The sequence below is a fragment of the Sminthopsis crassicaudata genome, chromosome 2, assembly GCF_048593235.1.
Source record: "Sminthopsis crassicaudata isolate SCR6 chromosome 2, ASM4859323v1, whole genome shotgun sequence".
Taxonomy (NCBI): domain Eukaryota; kingdom Metazoa; phylum Chordata; class Mammalia; order Dasyuromorphia; family Dasyuridae; genus Sminthopsis; species Sminthopsis crassicaudata.
This window is the reverse complement of record NC_133618.1, coordinates 400,613,631-400,640,872: the sequence shown is the minus strand read 5'-3', so window position 1 is coordinate 400,640,872 and position 27,242 is coordinate 400,613,631. Positions and strand designations below refer to the sequence as shown.

Sequence of the window (27,242 nt, the reverse complement as noted above, 5' to 3'; positions counted from 1 at the left end):
CCATCTCTGACCTTTATCTATATTAGCACCTAACACTATTCTTTGCATATTTGTCAAACTGAATATTACAAGGACATATGTTGTCTCACAAAGGATAATAAAAAAGAGTACTGAACATAAAGTCAGAAGACTTGGATTCAAATGTCAATTCTTCCAATTTCATTGAGTGAAGGGTAATGTGCTGGTTTTGATTTTGATAGAGAACTGGTTTTGGAGTCAGGCATGTCTTGAATCAAGTTCCACTTCTAATATATACTTGCTGAGTCATAATCAATTATGTATTACAAGGTGCACCATCAAACCTCAAGTATTCTCTTTCTCTAAACTGAGGTAGGCTTATTTATCCTATTAGGATTAACACTGGCTGGTTAGAAGATGCAGCCATACTATTAAACTCACTCTCAAAGTTCTAGAGGTATCTCTGATATGGTGGAAATATTTGTATGGAACTCACAACTGTAGGTCTTGAGCTTCTACCAGTGGGCCTCCCATTTAAACAAATCAGTCAGAATGATATCAGTAACTCTTAAATCATGAAACACTAAATGGGAAGGCAAAAAAAAAGAATAATTATAATAACCCATCCATATACCTGGGTCACAGTGTCCCACCAACATACCATCTCTGGAAGGAGAAACATAAACTTGTAGAAAATTAGTAAGACTCTACAGGAGTAAGAAAGCCCATGCACCCAAGATAACTCATAACTTTAGACTTCAGGCCTTTATGTCTTTTATTTCTTTAAGGAACAGTCTGTAACATGTATCAGGCTTCTGGGTAAAGCCATACCCTTTCTGACCTCTCTGCTCTCCTGTTGGACACAGCTGCTAGCAGTATTATACTCTTTTAGTGAAAGCAGAAAACCTAGGCCTGGAACATACAAAACTATTCAGATTTGCTCAGTTGGTCAACTTCTAAGGCAGCATTAGTCCTCTGACTAGAACAGTTCCCCTAAGTTAGGAATTTGTAGAGCTATTTAATTTCCTCAGTAGGCTCTGAGGGGATCCCCTCCCTGTCCCAGACCATGAATAGAAGAGTAAAGTACATAAACCCTCTGAGGAATTTCCAACTTTTGAGATACAGATGGCTGTAAAAGGCACTCTAGCCTTTCCATTCTCCAGCCAGGTCTTTGCATCATAGAGGATTATTTTCCTTTCAATCAGATTCCAGCAAAAATACTATTACTCTAATCAGCTTTTTCAAACAGCAGTGTTTTCCTTAATTCATATTAGTTCCCAGCAGCAATTGCAAAGGTTATCTTCTTCCAGTCAGAACAGTTCCCAGCAGCAGCTGTACAAACCTATATTCTTCCATCAGAATAGTTCCCAGCATCACTGCAAAACTCGTCTTCCTCTCTCTACTGGTCCCAGTTGAGATCTGGTCAAAGGGGCTATTTCTGCTCTTCTTTCTTCTTCATCATCTTTGGAATCCAATCAGTCACTGATTCCTCACACCAAAGTAGGGCCTCCTGGTGTGAAGTGACTCATTTCTATTTCAGGGGAGAAACATTTCTGTCAAATACAACATAAATAAACCACATATAATATTTTCATAGTCATCAGAAAATTGTACTTACCAAAGTTTCCCAGCTTTTAAATTCAAAGACCTTAGAATAGTTATGTAGAAATTAACACCTGGAAAATAATCCATCTGTGACTTCAGTAAGCATTTTATTTTTATATAGAAACTGCTCTAAGGTCTTATTAGCACTTTTAGCTGAGGTCCTATTTCTCAAATCCTCTGAACCATTTGTGTTTCTACCTATTTCCACAACCAAATTGTTCAAAATTAAGAGGGATACTTTACACTTAAAATCTCAGTACCCTAAACATCTCTCTAAAACCATAAATTGTCAAGCCAGTGCTTATCTACATTAGTAAAGGAAGTTTTGAAATTAAGAATGCCTTCCATCAATAAAAGCACAAGTCCAATCCCATCAAAATCTTGCCCAGGTCACAATTTAGACCTCTATTAGTTGACAAATTGGGCCTATATCTGAAGTATCTTACAATTCTGATATTCCAGATGCTGTTTTCCTAGGGTCCTTCCAATTCTGAAATTCCATATTCAATGTTTAAATTCAGTTCAACAAGTATCTTCTATATCTATCAGACAAAATACAAATAAACCATATAAATTGTAGCATACATCATCTGCTAGGTAAGATTACACTTCTGCTCTCCTATTAGATACAACTGTTTCTATTTCTAGCTGCTACACTCAGGCCACTAAAGCAGTTCTATGGTCTTTTATTGAAAACAGAGAACTTAAGCCTAGAAAGCGTAGAACTATTCAGATCTGCTCCCCTACCCAACCTCTGAAACAATACTGTTTTTGTAATGTAATTAGTCATGTAAATAGCCTTTGGAACATAAAGTCAAAATGAAAAGAGTGCCTGACTTCTAGGACTTACATTTTCCTGGGGGATGCAACAAAAACACAACTCAACATGGCCAGAATGTAATGAATTGCCTGAGACCTTTCCCTCTACTGTGGCTCATATATAGCATTTCTTTCTCCTTGCCTGGAATGCTCTCACTCCTCTCTTCTAACTCACAGAATTCCTCACTTCCTTCAACACACCTTGAGCACTGTTTTCTTCTTCTTTTTTAATAATAGTGGTTTTTTTATTCTCAAATTACATGCACAGACAATTTTCAATATTCACCCTTACAAAACCCTGTGTTCCAAATTTTTCTCCCTTCCTTCCTCCCTTCTAGACAGCAAAGAATCCAATATAAGTTAAACATGTGCAATTCATTTACAAATACTTACACTATTATCATGCACAAGAAAAATCAAATCAAAAGGAAAAAATGAGAAAGAAAAAAGACAAGCCAACAACAACAAAAAAGGTGAAAACACTATTTTGTGATCCACACTCAATCCTCATAGTCCTCCCTCTGAGTGAAGATGGCTTTCTTCACCATTGGAATTGCCCTGAATCACCTCTCTGTTGAAAAGAGCCAGATCCATCAGAATTGATCATCATATAATCTTCTTGTTGCTGTGTACAATTATCTCCTGGTTTTACTCACTTCACTTAGCATCAGGTGAAGTAAGGCCTCTCTCTAGGCCTCTCTGAAATTATTCTGCTGATAATTTCTTGCAGAACAATAATATTCCAAAACATTCATATATCATAACTTATTCAGCCATTCTCCAACTGATGGACATCCATTCATTTTCCAGTTTCTTGCCACTACAAAAAGGGCTGCCACATTTTTGCACATGTGGGTCTCTTTCCCTCCTTTATGATCTCTTTTGGGATATAAGTCCAATGGAGACTCTGCTGGATATTTTGATAGCCCTTTGGACATAGTTCCAGATTGCTCTCCAGAATAGTTGCATTGGTTCACAGTCCCACCAACAATGTATTAGTGTCCCAGTTTTCCCACATCCCCTCCAACATTTATCAACTTATTAACCAGTCAACAATTATTTATGAAATACCTACTATGTGCTAGTCACTGTGCTAGTGGTCTGGTCAGGAATACAAAGACATAACAAAGAGTCCCTGTTCTTAAGAAGTTTATACTTTGTTGGGAAAACCTGAATATATGTATATATAGGATAAATACCAAATCAATACAAAGTAGTTAAATATAAGGTGGTGCATTTCATAAACAATTGTTGACTGGTTAATGGGTTGATTGATTCATTAATTGAATGGCTTGTATAAATGAAGGTTCATTTCAGCCATATGGTTAGGTTGTGCAAGTGCTCAGTGGCCAGGGATGGCATGTTGAATGCTAAAAACAGTTATTAGTAACTAGTTCCAGATTGGCTAGAATTTAGAGTGTAAGGATGAAAGTAATATGAAATCAGGCTAGAAAAGCAGATTTGAGTCAGATTGTACAGGGGGTTAAAGATCAGGTTTATAATTTTATATTTTAGCCTAGAGGAAATAAGGAGACATTGAAGATTTTCAAGCAAGACAGTGTGTCATGCAGGACTTAAAAAATGAATGACTATGGGAATGGATTAAATGAGAGTGGAGTGAGTACTACACAACCATGATTTTTCTGCCTTCTTATTCTGGAATTTTCCTCAGTGCCTATGGTTTTCCTACCCCCAAAACATCACTCTGCCACACTAGTTCCCTTCTCTCATTAGTGAGTTCTTTCCAAGGCTCCTTGAGGACAAGAACAGTTTTTCAATTTGCTTGAACAGTGTTTAACATAGAGCCTGGCATGCAGTAAGTGCATAATAAATGCTTATTGCCTGCTCCTACACAGCTGCCAATTTTTTTTGTTTGTTTTGAACAGTCATCATCATATCACATCCCTATTCAAAAACTCTCCATTTCTAAAGTTCTATGAGTCTATGAGCAATGACTTAGCAAACTTTAAATCTAGTTCCAATTCTTCTAGTCTCTCATTTTGTGACCTTGATTGGCCTCAGATTGGCCATTTGTAAAACATTTATTTTCTTACTCTCAGAGGGAATCTCAGAAAATCAAATAAGATAATTATAAGGGTCCTTTAAATGGGCAGCCACAGCACAACAGGAGATTTGAGTGGCCCAGAAGTATTCTCTGTGGATATAGGACTTCCCTGTGGGTGGGATCCTGGCCATATTGAGATAGCTTCATAATGGGTGACAGCTCTCTCACTCGTTGGCTGTGTGTGTGACCTCACAGGCCCTTTATAAGCCCACTGCAGACAGCAGTCGCTCTCTTCTACCTGGCTCCCTAGCCTGGGGTAGCTGAGCCAAGCTGATGGATAGCCCAGAGAGATAAGGAGTTTGGTAGTGAACATGGGGTCTTCAGACCAGGTGTTCACTAGGGAGTTAACAAGTCAGGGCAGTAAGTCAGGGCATTATGTGAATAGGTATAATAAAGGCTTTTAAGATTACACATAGTTATTCTTGAGTGCACTACCGGTTATTAAACTATAGATTCAAGAAATTGTGGCCAGAGACCTTTGAAGGCCTCAGAGGAGGCGAGCCAGGTAGAGTTGACACTGTAAAGGTCAGTGGTCAAAGGTACTCTGTTGGGCCTAGGGCAGACTAGTAATTATAACTGCCAGGAGGGCATGTTACAGATAATACATGAGAGGGCTTTGAAAAGTATTCATTAATACTTACATATAAGATATTCTTATTAATGCTTGTTATTATTATACATATATATATACCATACATATATGTCTATACCAAGAGGACCAGGTAGGTGGCACAGTTGGCACAGCCAATAGAGCATTGGGTCTAGAGTCAAGAAGACTCATCTTCATGAGTTCAAATCCAGCCTCAGAAGCTTAGGAGATGTGTGATCCTGGGCAAGTCAATTCTATTTGTCTCACTTTCCTCATCTATAAAATGAGCTAGAGAAGGATATGAAAACCCCTCCAGTATCTTTGCCAAGAAAACCTTAAAATGGGATCATGAAGAGTCAGATGTGACTGAAACAACAATAACATGTACAAACAAATGCAAATACAAAATAAATTGGAAATCACCAACAGAGAGAGGGTGCTAAAATTATATCCAATAGAGTTGGAGAAGTGAGAGCAGAGGTCAGCACAAAAATTAAAGATGGATAATAGATCTTAGAATCATCAGCACACAGATGATAATTGAATCCATGAGAACTGATGAGTTCAATTAGTGAAATAGTATAGATGGAGAACCTACCTTTCCATATTTATTATATATAAATAACCTTTATACACTCTATAATCTAATCAGAATCACCTGAGTCATTGCTGTTCCTTACTTATGACATTCTGTCTCCTATCTACATACTTTTGCACAGATTGCCTGCATTCCTGAAATCTCCTCTCTCCTTATCGCATTGTCCTAAATCTCTGATTTCTGTCAAATTTCAATTTAAACATCACCTCTTGCATAAGGCTTTTCCCGATCCTACTAGTGCCTTTCCCCTTGCTAAAAAAATTATCCTTTTATTTATTTTGTATGTGTTTTGAATAAATTCACTTCGCATATTCTTTGTGTACATAATTATTTCCTTCAACAGAATGTGTTTCTTAAAGTCAAAGATTTCGTATCCTTCATGCTTATCATAGTGCTAGTAGGTGCTTAATACATCATTACCATCATCATTATCATTATCATTGCTAGTATTTACATAGTGCTGTAAGATTTGCAAAGCTTTTTGCAAGTATTATCTCATTTAATCCTTATTGAAAAATCCTGTAAAGTAGGTGCTATTATTATTATTATCCCCATTTTACAAATGAAGTTTAGAGAGGTTATGTGACTTGCCCAGAGTCATATAGCTAATTACTGCTTGAGACATTTGCTTTATTGATGCTTAGATGTTATTTGATTGATTGTTTGAATGATTAACTAATATCAGGATAAATTAGAAATAACAAAAGGAAGACTAGAATTAAGAGGCATCAAGAAAAGTTTTGAGTAGAAATTGTGATTTTTTGCTGATAAAGTGGCTACATCCTTTGCAGATACTGTCTAGCAAAAGGGGGAACTAAGTGGGAAGGGGAGCACAGGTTTGGCAATGAGAGCTGTGTTATTTCCCAGCCAAATCAGTGTTGTCTATGACAACTCCCTGTCACCCTATAGAATCAATTCCTGGCATCCACTCCTAGACAGCTCAATTCCCAGCTACTCTCAAAAGACAGAATCACAAAGGAGGACTTGAGCAAGTAGGGCCATCTGGATACACAGCAGTGCCACCTGAACTGAGCATGGGAAAGTAAGAGGACACTGACTGCTGATAGGCAGAAGGTTTAGGAGGCCTAGGAGAGGGGTGGATATTGTACACAGGCACTTCTGAGTACCTCTACTAGTGTGGCCACATCTCCCTCTAGGCCTCAGATTCACAGACATGCATGAGAAGGAATTCTTAAAATGGTTTGCTGAAAGTGGATGCTAGGAAGAAACATCACCCCTCCTCAATCTTCATGTTTCCATTAGCCTCTGATAAAGTGACTACCCCTTTTTTCATAGAGAGGAGAGACAGCATGGGGAAGTGGAGAGGACACTAGACTTAAAAAACCTGATTTCAAATTTTGCTTCACTTATTAGCTGTGTGATCCTGGTTAAGTCACTTAATCTGTTGTGCTTCAGTTTTCTTATCTATAAAATGAGAGAGTGTAATCAGTGACCTTTAAGGTACCACATAACTAAATCTATGGTGACTCAAGAAGGTACAGATTTGATGTCTCTATTCAAATGTCTGAAGGCCTCTCTTGTGGCAGATGTCCTAGATTTGTCCTCCTTCAATATCTTTGCCTCTTAGCTTTCCTGACTTCCTTCAAATCTCAGCTAAAACTCCACCTTCTGCAAGAATTTTTTTCTTAACTTTAATGCCTTCCTTCTGAGATCATCTCCAATTTATCCTGTACATATCTTCTTTAAATATAGTTGCTATGTGTTCGCCTTTACTGGACTATAAGCTTATTGAAAGCAATCTGTTAGGTGGTTTATTGGTTATTTTGCCTTTCTTTGTATCCCCGAACTTAACACATGCCTGACTTAAGCACAGAAGATGCTTAATACTTATTGACTTGATTAACCTTTTTGACCCTTAATTATTCCTTGATTGGCAGAATCAGGAGCAATGACTTGGAAGTTAGAAAAGAGATTTCAGTTTGGTATAACAACCTTTTAACAATTAAAGCAGTATAAAAGTAGAACAGGCTCCCTAAAGAACTAGGAAATTTCCATCCCCTGGAGATCTTCCAGTTGAGACTAGATGGCTGCTGATTGGGATACAAAAAAGAAAATTCATACTTCAGGTATGGGTTCAGATAGATGGCCCTTGATATGCCCTATTAATATAGGGCTCTGAAATTTATGATTCAATGAACAATTTTAATTGGGCACAATGCTAAATATGGATTTGGGATTCACATTACACCACAGACTCGAAGAAACACTGCATCACTTATTCTCTCCAAGTTCTATAGTCCAACTAAATAGGCCCACTTGCTGTTCCTCACATATGGTAATTCTCCCCCTTCAGTGCCTTTGTACAAACTACCCCCTATTCCTAAAACAGCTTCACCTTTTGGAACTCCTATTTTTCTTCAAAACTCAACTTACAAACAAACCTATCCTTCCTGTTTCTAGTGCCTCTCCACAAAAATTACATTATATTTATTATATATGTATATATCTGTACATACTCATGTATATATGCTATCTCTACTAATAGAATAGAACTTTCCTTAAGGGAAGGTTTTCTATTCCAAGTACTTAGTAGGTAATTAATTAAAATGTGTTTATTGATTTCTTATATCTAATAGACAAACAGTAAAAATATTTCATTTATTACTTTTTCCCTCCCCAAGTCAGCAAGGAATCTGATTCTTCCCATTAGATCTTCACTCTTGTTCTGACTAGTCCCTTCCAGTCCAGAGATTCATGTCCCATTCCAGAACTGATCTGAGATTCTCTAACAGCTCACAAAGGTCCTAGTTTAACAGTACTTGATCAGTACTAACTTCAAGTACAAATAAAGTATGTGGAATGTAACTTCAGAGGTCTCCTGAAGGTCTTCTCTGACTGCAAATTCTTTTCCTACTGATCTGCTAACTAAACTTAGGAAGGATAAGATGAAGTTCAAAATCCATATTCAGAGCATCTGGATAAAAGCCCACAAAGTGGCAGAAAAACTCTTCCTGAGAAATGTAGGAATAGGGAAGTGTGGGAAGAAGTACCAAGGCTGAATAAATCATGTTTCAGGGAAACCCAAATAGGATACTATGGTAGAATGAGTCTTGCACTGGGAGTCAGAAGACCTAAATTTATTCCCTACCATTTACTAGATGTGTGGCTTCAAGCAAATCACTCATCCTCTCTAACAAGAGTTTCCTCATTTGTAAGTTGATACAATAATACTTGACTTCCCATACAGGATTTGTTATGAAGAAAGTGACCTGAGTTCTTTTTCCAGCTGTGATTCTAAGTTATTGTATGACCTTAGGCAAACCCGTTTCCCATCTGTGGGTTTCCATCTGCTTTAGTTTTTCTCAATAAAATTAAGGAGGCTTTAGAAAAGTTGGTCTCTGAGGCCCCTTGAAATGCCATATAATATTCTACACTGATGTTAAACATACTAGGAATTAGAGAAGAGATAATTGTAGGCTGGCCTGGTCAGCTCCTCAAAGAAATAATTGTAGGCTGGCCTGAGCAGCCCCTCTTCAGAGGCAGATCTCCTGCTCTTATGTTTTTACCTCTTGGGCAATTCAAGCAGGTTCAGGTCCCATTCTTGTGTTTTTGGACACCAAAACCTAAGTCTTCTTCCCTCCTGCCTCTAGCCATCAGATGCTGGTGTACACCTTCACTCCTGACCCATCATTCTTTCTTGCTGAAGGTTTTGGCAGCTGGCACTCTGCAGGAAGCCTCAGAATGCTAGTGCAGCAAATAATGGTCAGCCTCCTGTGACAAGGCGGGCAGGGAATGAGAGGGAAAAGAGAAAAGGGAGGGTACTGGGAAAATACCCACATCCACCTCAGCCTACAAGGCTCTGCGAGTCTGAGCACATAGGCCAAACATGACCCAATATATTGGAAAACAGACAATGGCCGATGGCTGAATAAGCAAAACAACATTTAGCTTCCTGCCAATTTTATCAATTACACTGATTTTTCCTGACAGGGGAGGGTAAGTTGGTGGCAACCATTTACAGAATCACAAAATGCTAGCACTAAAAGGGTCCCTGGAATATACTTTAGTATTTCAGAGCCTCTGTGGGTATTTGATCTCATCGATGTGGGTACTCTTCCCAGTAGTGCAGATATTAACCCATCCATGCCTTTTTATTTTGGGCAATTCTTGTCCCCACCTTCCCATCAGTCTTCCACATAAAAGCCTTCCTCTATCTCTTGACATTACATAGGTACCAATGCAGTACTAGCACTCTGCTTCTATTATTCTTTCCTTTTCTTACATAGTTTGTCCAATTTTTTTCTTATTTTACATCTCCTGGATATCTTTTTATACTGCTTCTTATAATCAAATCATTCTTGACAATATACTGAATCAGCATGCTCCTTCCATGGATTTTTTTTGTTACTCTTCTGGTTACCTCCAAGATTGATTCTTTGAGGGAAAGGGACCTGTATGCACGTGCAAGAATGTTTGTGGCAGCCATCTTTGTGTCCAGAAACTGGAAACTGAGTAGATGCCCATCAATTGGAGAATGGCTGAATAAATTGTGGTATATGAATGTTATGGAATATAGTTCTATAAGAAATGACCAGCAGGATGATTTCAGAAAGGCCTGGAGAGACTTACATGAACTGATGCTGAGTGAAATGAGCAGGACCAGGAGATCATTGTATACTTCAACAACAATACTATATGATGATCAATTCTGATGGATGTGGCCCTCTTTAACAATGAGATGAACCAAATCAGTTTCAATAGAGCAGTAATGAACTGAACCAGCTACATCCAGCAAAAGAACTCTGGGAGATGACTATGAACCACTACATAGAATTCCCAATCCCTCTAATTTTGTCCGCCTGCATTTTGGATTTCCTTCACCGGCTAAATGTATACTATTTTGCAATAAAAAAATTGATTCTTTAGAGACTACCATTTTCCATTATCAATAAAAGAATATTGATATGAAAATGGCAGTTTGTTGCAAGACGGAGGGGTTAATGACTAAGGGTCATTTCCTGATAGATTATCTCAATGAGCTGACCATTCAGTTGCATGCTATAGTCTGATCAAAAGGTATTCAACCCATTTCATTTTTCTCATATAATGTGTTAGACAGATCTTTTTTGACCATGTTCATTAAGGAAGTCCTGGGAGTCTTGATGCAATTAAGACAATATTGCCCACAAATAGAAACATCTTGATTATCTCACTATTAATAAAGAATCCCTCTTCCATTTTAACTCTGTGCAGAACATCGTGTGTTATGGTAGCAAAGGGAGTTACCTCTCCCTTCTCTAGCTTTGCATCTGTCAAGGAATCTTGTATGATACTGACATGGTTATAAGAAACATTTGCATGGAGATAAAATTTTTAGGATGGAGGGCAGCTAGGTGGCGCAGTGGAGAGAGCACCAGCCCTGAAGTCAGGAGGACCCGAGTTCAAATGTGGTCTCAGACACTTAACACTTCCTAGCTGATCTTAGGCTAGTCATTTAACCCCAATTGCCTCAGCAAAAAAACAAAAACAAAACAAAACAAAAAACTTTTAGGATATATTCTGGCCTGTAAAATGAATAAATTTTGCTAAGTTTAAATAATCAATGACAAACACATCAGGATTTTACTTTTCAGACAACTGTGTAACTGAAGATATAGCTTGCTCTAAAAAAAAAATCATTCACAAAAGCCTACATTTTCTTATCTCATATTTTCATGAAGGATACCATCAAAATGTGTTTTCTCATGAAGATTTTATAGCTACAAAACATGAGTACTTTCCTGAGTCTCTTAAAAAAAAGATGCCACAGTTAACTCATATGTAAAGAAAACCTCATTTATTTTTTAGACAAACTACTGTCTACTCATAACTCTGCTACCTTATAGTTCTGCAGTTTATTTTTTTAATCTAAATGTAGGATTTTACATTTATCCCTATAAATTATCATCACATTGGGTTCAGCTATCATTTTAGCCTGTCAAGATCTTTATGCATTCTGATATTGTCATCCATTATGTTAGCTAACCTTCATTTCATGCTATTTGCAAATTTAAGAATGGCATCCTTTTTATAATTCAAGTCATTTATAAAATTGAACTAGGGCTAAGTATAGCTCCCTGTGACATTCTACTAGAAATCTCCCTTCTAGTCAAAAATAATGCACTAAGAGTAGAACCAAGAAAACATTGTACAGAACAACAAGAAGATTATGTGATGATCAACTATGATGGACTTGACTCTTTTCAACAATGAGATGATTCAGTCCAGTTCCAATGGTCTTGTGATAGAGAGCCATCTGTACCCAGAAAGAGGACGGTGGGGACTGAATGTGGATCACAGCATAGTATTTTCACCTTTGTTGTTATTTGCTTGCTTTGTATTTTCTTTCTCATCTTTTTTTCCTTTATGATCTGATTTTTCTTGTGCAACATGATAAATGTGGAAATATGTATAGAAGAATTGTATGTGTTTAATACATATTGGATTACTTGTCTAGAGGATGGGGTAAGAGAAAGGGAGGAAGAAAAATTTGGAACACAAGGGTGTTGCAAGGGTGAATGTTGAAAACGTTGCCTATATTTTGAAAATAAATATACATTTATATTATAATATATATTACATATATGTATAATAATATATATTTCTATTATTAAAAAACAACAATGCACTAATTATAGTTATGTAGCCAGTTCTAAATACATCTAATGGTACTACCATCTTGCCCAGATCTCTGAATCTTATTTATAAAGATATCTTGAAAGATTTTTTAAAATGTTATGTTAAAATCCAGATATATGTGTATTGGCAGCATTACCCCAATCTATCTATCTAGTCATTTTTTTTAATAAGTAAATTAAATCGATCTACCAATTGTCCTCATCTAGCATTGTCCTGTTCTCGGTGTCTAAATCCTCATAAAAATATTCCTTTAATATGTTCTAGAATTTGTCTAGATATGTCTGAACTAGATTGTAAAAGGCCTCAAATGGTAGGTTAGAGAAGCTAGATTTTATCCTATGAAAAATGGGGACCAAGGGAGAGACAAATGCAAAACTACATTTAGGACTAATTTGCTAGGTATATGAAGGATGGACTGCAAATGGAAGAGATTAAAGACAGGGAAGCCAATTAGAAGTCTGCTTACATATTTCAGGAAAGAAATGATGAGGATCAGAACTAGAGTAGAGGCATGGGAACGGAAGAAGTAACAGGCGGCAAATGTAAGAGATACCATTGAGAAAGAATTGGCAAAACATGACAACTGACTGAATTTGAGAACAAGGGAATGCGAAAGTGAAAATAGAAATATTCCTATGTAGTACAGTGGAACTTGGTGTCAGAACTTTTCCTTTCCTTTTTCTAATCAAATTAACCAAAGATTTATCTATTTTGTTGATTTTTTTTTCATAAAACCAATTCTTAGTTTTATTTATATGATAGTTTTCTTTCAATTTTATTAATCTCTCCTTTTATTTTCAGAATTTCTAATTTGGGTTTTTATTTGGGGAGGTTTAATTTGTTCTTTTTCTAGCTTTTTTAGTCATATGCTCAATTCATTGTTCTCTTTCTCTATTTTAACTAATGTAAGCATCTAGAAATATAATATTTCCCCAAATAACTTCTTTGGCTGCATCTCATAAGTTTTGGTATATTGTGTCATTATTGTCATACTCCTGGATGAAATTATTGTTTTTATGAGTTGGTTGTTTTATCCACTCAATCTTTAGGACTAGATTATTTAGTTTCCAATTAATTTCTGGTCTATTTTTCCATGGCCCTTTATTACAGGTAATCTGGAATGGATGCATTCATTATTTCTACCTTTATGCATTTGATTATGAGGTTTTATGCCTTAATAAATAAAAAATAAAACTCCCTCTACCAAAGCTGACTCTTTTCTGCATGAAATTACCTAAGACACAAACCCTAGGACTTGCCCCAGATCACAAAATCATATTGTGTCTGAGGTGGGCTTTGAACCTGTTATTCAAAGTTCTCAGGATGGCTCTCCATCCACAATGCTATGGTGTTATTCTACTTATAAACGCTAATCAACCTAACAACAACACAAGTAGCAGAAGAAGGAAGAGAAAGGTAATAATATTTTAATTCACACTCAATAAATTAACAAGTATTTCTCAAGCATATTCTACATGCTTCATCCTATGTAAAGAACCACAGGGGAAATATAAGTAAATAATGTGGTCCATACCTTAAAATTGCTCACAATCTAGTTGACAAGACAATTTTTAGACACCGGAAACATCTAGAGAATAAGTACTAGTAATTATATAGCTTTTTAAGGCTTGTAGATCTTTTTACACATGTCTTCTCATTTGATTCTCACAATAATCATGGAACATAAATGTATTATCTAAATTTTATAGTTTATGCATAACATTTCCACTCTTTCTGTTATTGTTTATTTGCATTTTTGTTTTCCTTCTCAAGTTCTTTTCCTTTCTTTCTAGATCCGATTTTTCTTGTGCAGCAAAATAACTCTATAAACATATGTGTGTGTGTGTGTATATATATATATATATATATATATATATATATATATATATATATATATATATATATATATATATATATATATATATGATTTAACATATACTTTAACATATTTAACATGTATTGGACTACCTGCCATCTAGGATAGGGGGAAGGAGGGAAAAATTTAGAACAGAAAGTTTTGCAAGAGTCAATGTTGAAAAATTGCCTATGCATATGTTTTGTAAATAAATAACTAAGTAATTTTACAGTTGATGAAACTAAGTTAACACTGAGAGGTTAAATGAGAAAGAGTCACACAAACTACCTAGATCCTTAAGTGATCCTAGGAGTTAGACATGTCTCCAGATGGAGACGTCAAGAAAAGCAATACCGAGGAAGAAGGACTGAGCTGAGCCTTGAAAGCTGAGTAGGATTTTGGTCATCAGTGAGAAGAGAGGATATTCCTGGAGGGAAGAGGAAGAGAGAGCATACTGATCTTTTCTGTACATTCCATTCTGTCAGAGGCAAAGGAATGACTCTGATCACAAAAGAATCATCAGGAATGCAATTGTGCTTTGGGAGCCAAAAGTTTTTACTGACCAAATGTCCACATTTCCTTTCTTCTGACACCACTCAGTCCCTAGTATTGCAGCATATAAGATTCACAGGGGGAAAAAAAAAGACAATAATTCTAACCTACAATGCGACCAGACTAGAAACCATCTGCTTCCATTAGAAGAAAACTAGGAAAATAATATGCAATCCAATTCTGCAACTCTCCCCTACCTGGGGACTTATAAGACATAAGATTATGAGACAAAATGTCATTCTCTATAGGGCTGGCGGGAGAGGCTTCAATTAAATAATAGAACAATCCTATGAAATACCTAGACATATTTTATGAAGCTATTGACATTTTTGCAGGCTTATCTAATGAGGCATCAGCTCAGGAAGGAGTTAGGAGATTTGATTCTGTTTTGCCTCAAAATTATACTTCTACTACCAGGGAAAAAGAAAGTTATTAAGGGCTTGTTAGAAAGAGAACATAGTAATGCCATGTTCTCCATAAATTTTTTGAGATAACTAAATGAAAAATTTGAAATACTAGAAAGTGTACTAAACTGGGAAGCAGAAAATCTGAATTGAAGTTCCAGCTCCAAAACTAATTCTCTGGGTGGCTTTTAGGAAGTCACATTACTTCTCTAGGCCTCAATTTCTTCCCATCCCAAAATTAAGAGAGTAGGATTAGATTGTTCCTAAAGTCTCATTCATTTCTAATAGAATATTTTCTGCACAATAAGACCTCTTCCAATGATGATATTCTATGTTCTGTGTTCAAAGGCCCCTTCTAGCTCTAATATTCTATATACTAAAGTCTATCCCAACTCAGATATTAATTTCTATGAAAGTAGGGAAACTATGGGAAGCAAAAGAAATAGTAATGATTATGGACAAAAAAACCTCTCTCTCAGGACATTAATCTGAGATGCCCAACATCTTTGTAAGAGGTGTAATCACCAGGTCCTCACTTTCTCCTCCTCCTTTGTAGGATTATAGGGTCAACATCTTCTTGCGTCAGCAGTGGAATGACCCTCGATTGGCCTACAATGAGTACCCAGATGATTCCCTGGATCTGGACCCATCCATGTTGGACTCCATCTGGAAGCCAGACTTGTTCTTTGCCAATGAGAAGGGAGCCCATTTCCATGAGATTACCACTGACAACAAGCTCCTGCGCATCTCCAGGAATGGCAATGTTCTCTACAGTATCAGGTGAGATGCTGGGGTTGCCCTTCATAGTTTCCTTCATAGAATAACTGATTTCCCATCACCTCCAGGAGTTAATTCTAAGATACTAGATAACTGAGCAAGGGCAGAATTATGGGATCATTAACATAAAAAGAGAGGCTGGAAAGGGGCAGACTCAGAGGTAAAATGGTGAGTTCTCTTCATAGAAAGGATTTACCCATGTTTGTATGAATAGGAAGTAGCACTATAATAATGCAGAAAAACAAACATTCTGCAAGCCACTAGATGACTCTGTGGATTGTAGAGTGAGGAGGATCTGAGTTCAAATCCTCCTTCAGACACATACTAGCTGTGTAACTCAGAGCAAGTCATTTTTTCTCTCAATCTCCTCTAAGTTATTCTCCTGAAGAGAAAAGCTTGGAAAGCTTTATGGGACCAGATTACAAAGGGCATTGAAGGCAAAGCTGAGAAATTTCATTTTTCCCTATGGCCAAAGAAAAGCCATAGAAAAGATCTGAATGTCTCAGTCATCACTGTAGATTAAGATGATGATCCCAGTAATCTGGGGAGATGATTTTGGGGAAAGAGTCAGAGCTGTTACAATGGCTTCTCTCACCAAGGAAGCTGCTAGCAACAAAGCTTTTCTTTAGGGAGTAGAGGAAACAGGTTTATTTATTCGAGTCATAGGGAGAAGTCTTCATTTCTCTTTTTGCTACACCTTAGACACTGGGATCCACACTGACATAGAGGCTACCATATCTTCATCTCATGGGGCTACAGGAGTACTATGATGTATGCATTAGACTGCAAGAAATGGATTGGGAAATCCAGTGATCCCATGGCATTGCTGTACTGTCCATGGGTTAGAGAAATCAGGATAAAGTTCAGGCTGCAAGCCACACACATGGTTTAACAGAAAGAACACTGGATTTGGAATAAATAGAAGTGAATCTGAGGCCTTATTCTTTCATTTACTGACTGCATAACTTAGTGTGGAGTAAAGAGAGGGGGCATTTGGGTTCATAGACTGGAGTTCAAATTCCAACTGTAAGCAACTACCACTTTTGACCCATAGAACTAGTGCTGGAAAGAATCTTAAAGACTATCTGGTCTAAACCAAGTAGCTAGGTGGTACAGTGGATAAAGTGCTGGATCTGAAGTTAGGAAGATCTGAATTCAATTCCTACCTCACACCCTTACTCTCTATGATCTTATATAAGTCCTTTGTCATTCTCAGCTTCCCATCTACAAGATAGGAATGATAATGATGATAACAGCACCTACCTCATTAGGTTGTTGTGAGGATCAAATGGGATAACATATGTAAAGAACTTTACAAATCTTAAAGCACTATATAAATGCTATTTTTTTCTTGTTCAATTACATCTGACTTTTCATCTCCCTACTGAGGTTTTCTTGACAACAATACTGGAATCATTCATAACTGCCTTCTCCACCTCATTTTACAGATGAGACAATTGTCCAGGGTCTCACAGCTAGAAAGTATCTGAGGTCAAGTTTGAACTCAGGAAGATGAGTCTTCCTGACTCCAGATCTGATACTCCATCCACTGCACTACCCAGTTGCCCATATAAATGCTAGCTCTTATTATCTTATAGATGAGGAACCTAAGATATGAAAGGGCAATAGTCACACAGATATTAACACAAAAATAGTAATTAGAAGATTTGGGATTTGAATAAAGTCCTCGACTCTAAATCCAAAGTTCTTCAAAGAGATTTGGGAGAGCAAGGAAAGGACACAGGAAAATTAACTTCACTGACCTCACAATTATCCTGAGAACTGGTAAACTTACATAGTTTACCCAAGGGTAGCTAAATATGAAGGCAACCAGCCAGGAAGATCTTCCCAACCTGCCAACCTATCCAGAACCATTGGTCTCCACTCAGTACTTTTTTGCTGCACATGCCCTTCAAGGCCAAGCCCTAAGGACAGTGGGTTAAAAAGAAAGGGCAGGGAGATGGGTAAGTCTGTCCAAAAACAATACACTAACCTGTTCTGACAGCTGCTCTACTTTGGAGCTCTGATCCCCAGGACTGAGACAGGAAACTTTTCTCTCTCTATCTCCCACCTTATCACTCAGATCTCTGAAAAGTATGATTTCAATGGGCCCAGCACCACTGCTAGATAGGGGGAGATGAGGTAAAGTAGTGGGTCATTAGGATCTATTCTCATCTTGTATAACCCAAGGGTTTGGGCAAGAGGCCGCTTTCCTCTCTTACATGAAGATGGTAGATTCCCCTTGTACCAAATGCTAAACTTACTCCTTGCTTTGAAAAGCATATGGCACAATATGTGTGTATTGTATGGTGTATATGAACATACACACACACATTTTAATCAATAGACATTTATTAAGCACTTATTACGTGTCAGGTACTATGCTAAGTGTGAAAGCCACAAAGACAAAACTAGAAATAAAATAGTTTCCACCCTCAGGAGCATACATTAAGCCAAGAGAAAGAACATTTACATGTGAAGTATACAAACTACATAAAGAATCAATACAGGGACGTTGGCAGGGAGGCATTAGACAGGAGAGGAGAGAGCAGGAGAGGCTTCATGTAAAAAGTGCTACTTGAATTGAGGAAGGAAACTAAGGAAGAGGTAGTGGTGTGGAGGGAATACAGTCTAGGGATTTTGCAAAGGGCAGGGGGGTATGTATACATACATGTGCAAGGTGAAAATACAAGATAGGCAGAACCTACATCCATATAATCGAACACACCTACTTTGCAACCATACTGTATTATAAGTCGTGCTTGCAAGCCTGAGGCAATCAAATGCTCTTTTGGGGAAGCTATTGACAGGCTGGGATGGAAATGAAGTGAGAGAAAAGGAGCAAGACATGCCCCAGCTGCCTAAGGACTCCAGATGCTCAGAGCTCCCCAGCTGGACTCATCCCCAGAGGACACCCCCCTCCTCTCTTCTCCCTCTCGCATATAATTCCCTGGAGCTTCAAATGGGAAGTATCCAGATGTAGAAGAAAGAAAAAGAACTGACAAATACTCTCCCTCTCCCAGCTACCAGATGAGAATTATATCCCCAGATATTCCTTCTCTGTCTGATGTGGACAGTAACCATACCACCCCATAAAAAATAAATCTCAGGACATAGAATGTCAAAGCTAGAAAGAATATATAAAACAGTGTCAAAACTTTCTGGAAGGATGTTAAAACATAAAAGGTTGAATGTCAGAGCTGGAAGAATTAAGAGTCAGAAAAGAGATCTTAAAATTTGTCTAGTTTAAATCTATTATTTTATCAAAAAGATTAAGGGAGTTAGGAGTTAAGATCTTGCTCCAAGATCATGCAGTCACTTGATGAGAAACCCCAATTTTCAACATGGCTAAAAATGTATATGTTACTCTCAAGTTTACAAAGCACTTTCCTCACAATAATCTTGTGAGAAAGAGAAGTGCAAATATTATTATGCCTATTTTATAGAGGAGAAAATTGAGATTCACAGCTTGAAAGTGATTTGTCTGATGTCCCATAGATAGAAAGTCAGGGCCCCAAATCAAAGTCAAGTCTTCTGATTCTATTGCAAGGTTTTATTCCATTACAAAGTATTGCCATTTTATCCCAATTTCCAATTTTTTTCTAGCTAAGAGCATTCTTTACCATCTTACCACATTTATAATAAGCTCAGAGAGTAAGTGTCATCTTGAAATTTTTACCCAAAAGATTACAAAAGAAGTTGTGATAAAGATAATAGTAATTATTCTAATATAAACAACCTGCGTTCAGACAGCCTTTTAAAGTGCACACTCTCTGAATTAGCTCAATTTGTCTACACAATAACCATGTAAGATCAATACCATTTATCATCCCCATTTTACAAATGCTCATAGTCACAAAACTAAAAAAAAAAAAAAAATTTAGAATGTGGAACATCTGGAGGTGAACTTAAATTGTACCATACAAAACCCATAACTAGAACAAATGTTGAAGACCCTCTAATCCAACTCCTTCATTTTACCCAAGAGGAAATTGGAGGCCAACAAAGGGGAGGTCCTTGCCCATTGTCATACAATGAGAGGAATAACTTAAAAGGTATTTTTTTTAAATGAAAGCCATTCACAATAATGCACTTACAGGGAAGCTGTAAATTGATCCAGGTATTCTAAAAAGCAATTTGGAATATGTGAAGAAAGTGACTAAAATGTCCATATCCTTTGAGCCAGAAAATCCTCTGCTAGACATATATCCCAAGGAGGTCAAATGACAAAAAGAAAAGCTCCAATACACCAAAATATTTATAGCAGACCTTTTTGCAGTAGCAAAGCTAGAAACAAAAAGTAGATAATCACCAACTGCAGAATGAATAATCAAATTGTGGTATGTGAATACACCTAATATTACTATGCTGTAAGAAACAAACACAAAAAATATAGAGAAGCAGGAAAAGACATATAAACTGATGAAAAATGAACAGAGCCAGGAAAACCATATACACAAGAATCATGATAATATAAATAGAAAAGCAACAAAACAAATAAAATGAAATGTGGATAAATTTACAATGGCCGTTTGTTCCCAAAGGAAGGAAAGAATAGAAGGAAGCATTTTTAAGTACCTACCATGTGCCAGGAATTGTGCTAAAATATTATCTCATTCAATCCTCATAACAATCCTGGGAGATAGTTGTTATCATTACCTCCATTTTAAAGTTGAGAAAACAGGAAAACAGAGGTTAGTCAGTTTATCTAAGTTTATGTAGCTAGTGAGTGTCTAAGGTCACATTGGAACTCAGATCTTCCTGCCTAATGCCTAGTATTTTATTCACTGCACCATGTAGCTGTTAAAAAAGTTACAAGATGGCATTTCCACCACCTTCTTTGAAGAGGTAGGGCATTATTGGTGTGGACTAGTACTATATGTAGTCAGATTTTTTAAATATAGTTATTAGTTTTACTCTCTTTTGAATTCTTTATTATAAGGAATAACTCTCTGAGACAGTCAAAGGGAATTGCATTGAAATATATGAGTGACATAAAAACAAAAGACATAAATAAAAACTTATTTTTGAAAAACTGCAAGTCATTAATATGGAAAGATAAGAAGAGGGAACTAAACTGGAATGAGACACAAAGATCTGAGGACTTTACCGAGTTCTTGGAGTGCTTTCATTTCAGAAATCATTTCAGAAAATGATTTCTGAGGTCTATTGCCAAGCTTCTCTGAGGTACGTTAGTATCTCATTAGCATAACTAATGCAACACTTATTTCTTTTTTCCTTCTGTCTTCAGGATTACACTGACTCTAGCCTGTCCCATGGATTTGAAGAATTTTCCCATGGATGTCCAGACATGCATTATGCAACTGGAGAGCTGTAAGTCCCGTAGGCCTGGGTTCTTTAATTCCATTTCACTCACTCCATTGGAGATTAGGTACTATGAGAACCCAAAGACAACTCAGAATTAATCTAAAATCTTGGTGGAAGAGAAGTATAAGAAAAACTCCTCTTCTGCTTATCCCTCACCCACCCCTAAGCTAGAAATCTTAAAATTGGACTAAACCAAGACTAGAAATCACAGAGAATATTGTTAATAAAAATATTTTGTATATCCCTGAAGGATAAATTAGGGGCAGTTAGGTTGTACAGTGGATAGAGCACGAGCCCTGGAGTCAGGAGAACCTGAATTCAAATGCAACCTCAGTAAACGTGCCCCTTACTAACAGTGTGACCTGGACAAGTCACTTTAACCTCAATTGACTCATGGAAAAAGAAAAAAGAAACTTAAAGCTAGAAAATTATCATCACAGGTTCTGGAAGTTAAAAAGGAATTCAGAGAATCTAATTCAATCCCTGAACAAGATTCTCTCAGAAGCATCTTGAAGACTTCCAGTAATGAAGAAGTCATGGCCTGAGGCAGCCCATTCCACTTTCAGATGACTCTTATTATTAGTGAGTTTTATTTGGTTATATTGAGTCTCCTTGCAACTTCTAGTCATTGTTCCCAGTTCTTGCCTCTAGGGCCAAGCAAAACCAGACTCCCACATGGGAGTCCTTCAAATTCATAAAAGCACTGACCATTTTTTTTGTACTTCCTAAGTTTTCTCTTCTTCAGCTTAAAAATACCCAGCCCTTATAAGTGATCCTTTTTTGTCATAGTTATTAGTCCTACTCTTGTGGATTTCCTCTCTAAAAAGCTTACCTAGAACTGAACACAAAATTCCAGTATTCAGATTCTGGACAGACAACGGAGCAAAAATGAAAAACTATCATGATTCTGATTAGGGCAGAGGACAATAGGACTATCATTTTTCTCGTTCTGGATGTCATATCTCTAAATGTAGCCTAAAATCATATAATTGTTTTTAGCCACCAGATATGCAGGTGCTCCTTACTGATGCTTTTGGAGCCATTAGACACCTCCACCCATATGAAATTTGTTTATTTGCACTGTTGTTTAAACAATTCTTTCCCAGCCTGCCACTTACGCTTACTATTAAATTTCATCTGATCGGATTTAGTCGGTGTTCCTAGCCTGTTCCAATTTCTTTGGTTCCTGATTCAGTTTTGGGGTGTTTTCCCCAATCCTGGATTGCTTTAGCCTAGTGTTCCCCCTAGAGTAATTCCACTTTCTCCCATCTGATCACAGTTGGCTACACCATGAATGACCTCATCTTCCAGTGGCAAGAACAAGGTGCGGTGCAAGTGGCTGATGACTTGACTCTACCCCAGTTTATCCTGAAAGAAGAAAAGGATCTGCGATACTGCACCAAACATTATAACACAGGTAAGTCAGAAGGGCTAAACAGCCCCAGAGTTCATGTTTTCAGTCCTTAATCCCCTCATTTGACCAGGTTATACTGACCATATACCATGTTTTCAACTCTGAACTCTACAACAAAAATCTACCGGTGCTCCCTTAAGTGAGTTTACTTGCTGCTCTGTATCTCATTTTACCCCTTCAGTAATAGTACTGCCCCCCTTCCCTTGCTCCCTCCCAAAGAGAATTATAAATTGCGCATCTTCCTGTTGAGGATACAAGACCCCAATACATAAATACTAGGTGTGTGTGCTTGGATAGTAAAAGATGAATATGAAAGGCTCCTGCCAGTGATGTTCTCAAGTAAAGCACACAGGATGCTTTCCCCAGGCCCTCGAGAGGCAGAACATCAGCGCCGCTTCTCTGCTGTTAGATCATCCTGGGAAGGTGTATAGAGACTAAAAGAGTCGGCTAACCCACCAGCATCTTTCAAGAAGCCCGAGGCATAGCCTCACACACAGCTCTTTCCGGGTGTACTAGGCAGCTCCTTACAAAGCACTGAAAATCATCCTAGAACGGAATGAGAGTAAAACCCCATTCATTCAGCCAGCATTCTCAGAGCAAAGAAAAATTCTCGGGCTCCAACCAATGCTGCCCTCTGCAGGAAATATGACCATCTGGTATGCTGAGCAGATTACCAATAGAGGCAGGATTTCAGGGGATCATATTTCACCCCACTTAAGGGTACAAGCTATTTTTAAAACATACATATATGCATTTGTGTACATATGTGCACATATTTTGTATTTTTCAATCATTTTAGCCATGTCCAACTCTTTATGACCCTATTGAGGGTTTTCCTGACAGAGTTACTAAAGTTGTTTGCCATTTCCTTCTCTAGATCATTTTATAGATGAGGAAACTGAGGCAAACAGTGTTAAATGACTTGCCCAGGATTACATCTCTATTAAATGTCTGAAAACATATTAGAATTTAGGAAGACTCATCTCAACAATCTCAACTATCTCAACAAACACTCTCACTACAATTTCTTCCAGGCAAATTCACTTGCATAGAGGCTCGCTTCCACTTAGAACGGCAGATGGGCTACTACCTGATCCAAATGTATATCCCCAGCCTGCTCATTGTCATCCTTTCCTGGATCTCCTTCTGGATCAACATGGATGCTGCACCTGCTCGGGTGGGATTGGGTATCACCACAGTGCTCACCATGACCACTCAGAGCTCTGGCTCTAGAGCATCTTTACCTAAGGTAAAAACAAACAAATACCACTCCCCATCTGGTCATAGAATACTGGAATGAAGTCGAGTCAACAAGAATTTATTAAAGGTTTACTTTGTGCCAAACACTATTCAAAACAGTGGAGATACAAAGAAAGACACCCTTCCCTCAAGGAGTTTAAAATCTAATACAAATAATTACATACAAGCAAGATATCCATAAGAGAGATTAGAAATGATCTCAGAAAAAAAGTTCCTTACCATTAAGGGAGACCAGGAAAAGCTTCTTGTAGAAGGTAGAATTTAAAGGAATCCAGGGAATCCAGCAAATGAAGATGAGGAGAAAAAGAATTCCCTACAGAGAGGAGAGGCAGTGGAAATGACTGGAATCAGGAGAGGTAGTATCACGTGGAAGGAACAGCAAGGAATTCAGTGTTACCGGATAACTGAGCTATTGACAAGAGGAATCCTACCCATTCCTATCCCCTGCACCATCTCCTACCCCAATCTAGAGTGAAGGGAAGGCAAAAAGCCTTTGATTTCATACAACTTCCCACTCAATGAAAGATTTTCCTATCCACAATACCATTAAATGCAGTAATACTACTATTCCACCTAACATTCTACTAGGTACAATATCCTGTTTGATCCAAGATTCCTTTTGACCTGTTATTCCACTTAGTAAAAAAAAATTCACTTGATTAACATCTCTCCAATCTAACATTCTGCTCACTCCAATATTCTGATAGCTACAACACTCTACCCAAGCCAATACTCTGCTTAATCCATCATTCTCCTCAATTCACTTTTCTGCTAGCCACAGTGTTCTGCTCAATTCACTCTTCCAATAGTTACTTCACTCAGCTTGATCCAACATTGCACTCAATCCAATAACCCAATAGAAAAAGTCATTTGATCCAACCTTTTTCTCCATGCCATTAGTTCTCGTTCTTCCTTCCCCTCTCTCTCTCCCCCTTTCTCTCTTTCACCATTCTCCATCCCATCACACCTTCCCCCCATTCCCTCCAGGAGAAGGTGAGGGGAGACGCCACTATGCTAAATAGAACATTTTACTCCTCTTTCTTCCCCCCACTTCTATCTACAACCTTCCTGCACTAGGTCTCCTATGTGAAAGCCATTGACATTTGGATGGCAGTGTGTCTGCTCTTCGTGTTCTCAGCACTGTTGGAGTATGCTGCTGTCAACTTCGTGTCCCGGCAGCACAAAGAGCTACTCAGGTTCAGGAGGAAAAGGAGACACCACAAGGTAAGACTCAGGCCACTGCTCCAGGGAGGGCAGCAGAAAATAACTTGATAAGCATCAAATCTTAGGGGCCTATTCCATCGGGACTGAATATGGCAGCACAAAATCACAGAATATTAGAAAAGAGAGGAGTCATCTAGTCCCAACTCCCCCATTTTACAGATGCCAAAAGAATGAATTGCTCACAGTAGAATGTCAAGCATTAAAAAAGGCCAATAGGAAAAAAGGACAGAATCTGGGAAAATAGACTGATGTTGCTAATGCCATCAGTAGCTGCTGGGGCATCCATTTGGCTAGCAAAAAAATCTGTTTACCAGCTTATGCAAAAGATGAGTCAGAAAGCAAGAAAAGAGAGAACAATTAAAAACAGTTTAAAAACTACTGTAAAAGTCCAATAAGGACAGGAAATTGGGAGATTGCAGTTGATGTGCAGTGAAAAGAATTTTGGTTCAAATTCCAAACATGATATTTATTGCTATTGTGATCTTGATTAAATCATATAGTAACTTTGGGACTTGGATTCCTCATCTATAGATAGAAGGGTTTGGACTAGATGGCTTCTATATTCCCTTCTACCTATGAATTCAGGATTATGTGATACTTTCGTGTTGACTTAGGTTTATAATTATGAACATCATTTCTTGTACTAAAGTGTGTCATAGTTTTTTACTCCTACTTTGGAAGATCCCAGGCTTACTCCACTTTCTGAAGCAGTGAAATACAGTTTTCCTTCCCTGAAAGGTAAGAAGGTTGAACTGGATTATTGATAAGGTATTTTTCAGCTCTAGCATTTTAAGATTCTCTACCAAACAGTATATTCAACTAAATTCAATGAGCATTTATTAACATATTCAATCATTTTACAGTCATATCAGATTCTTCTTGAACATATGTGGAATTTCCTTGGCAAAAATTTTCATTTCCTTTTCATTTCACAGCTGAGAAAACTGAGGCAAACAAGGTGAAGTGACTTGCTCAGGGTCACATATCTATTAAGTGTTGAAGGTCAGATTTGAACTTAAGGAGAAGAGTCTTCCTGAATCTAGGCCTGGTACTCTATCCACTATTAATAAACTACATTTATTAGACAGCTAACTACAGATACTGCTAGGACAATGACAAAAATGAAATAACTCCTTTCATCAAAAGCTTATATTCTACTACAGGAAAATAACAATTACACAAAGTGCATTTTACAAAATTCTGACAATTAAGGTATTTTACTTTTTGTGATCTTGTCTGGTAGCACGTCTATATCTAGAAGTTTTTGACTCTTTTCTAAAGAAAACACCATGATAAATAGGCTTGAAGCTTGGAAGTAGTGTAAAGATTTTGACTCTCCTTTCTTTATTCCAAACTAGATTTTTCTTTTTTTTTTTTTCCCCCCCCTGAAGCTGGGGTTAAGTGACTTGCTCAGGGTCACACATCTAGGAAATGTTAAGTGTCTGAGACCAGATTTGAACTCGGGTCCTCCTGAATTCAAGGCTGGTGTTCTATCCACTGCGCCACCTAGCTGCGCCTAAACTAGATTTTTCAGCACCTTTTCTGATTCTCTTTTCACTGATCTTCACCATATCAATATCAATATATATATATATACATATATATATATATATCACATATATATGTATATGTATATGTTAAATTCCTTAAGAGGATCATGTTGAATTCTTCCAGTGGTTTTTCAACCTTTATATCCACTACAGCTATTGGCACATAAGCTATAATTATTTTCATGATGATGTTTTTGTTTATGTGAACCATAAGCACAACAAACAAGATGATCAATCTTCCTAAGAAATTATATTTTTTGTTGCCTCTGGGAACATGATGAAGCTCATTCCAAAAACTCTTTTATCTGTTTCTTCAAAAGGACCTGTGAGCTATTCTTCCCTTTAGCAGCAACTGTCTTATATCTTTTGATTACATCTGTAATAAAAATGTCAGTGTTGATATGGTTCAGTTCCTCTGTGTTAAGACGTGGTCATCAGGAAAAGATCACATCTTTAGAGTTAAATTAATGTTCACAGATAATATAAAAATAGTATGTTTCTAAGTACCCTCTACCTTCTTGTTTGCCATTCTGTAGAAGACAAAAGAGGTTAAGACACAAGAGCTATTTGGTATTTCTGTATGTTCCTTGGGTTGCTACAGCTAT

At 37.4% G+C, this 27,242-nt stretch overlaps 1 protein-coding gene across 2 annotated transcripts in view; it reads left to right on the top strand.

Annotated features, from left to right (window-relative positions):
- The window catches only part of GLRA1 (glycine receptor alpha 1), a 76,977-nt gene that overhangs the window by 41,686 nt on the left and 8,049 nt on the right, over window positions 1-27,242 (top strand). For both annotated transcript variants that reach the window (XM_074291858.1, XM_074291859.1), the window contains 5 exons: window positions 15,641-15,864; window positions 21,113-21,195; window positions 22,469-22,606; window positions 23,638-23,852; window positions 24,941-25,087. In XM_074291858.1, coding sequence (XP_074147959.1) covers window positions 15,641-15,864; window positions 21,113-21,195; window positions 22,469-22,606; window positions 23,638-23,852; window positions 24,941-25,087 — 807 coding nt within the window. The remainder of the gene's footprint in view (window positions 1-15,640; window positions 15,865-21,112; window positions 21,196-22,468; window positions 22,607-23,637; window positions 23,853-24,940; window positions 25,088-27,242) is intronic.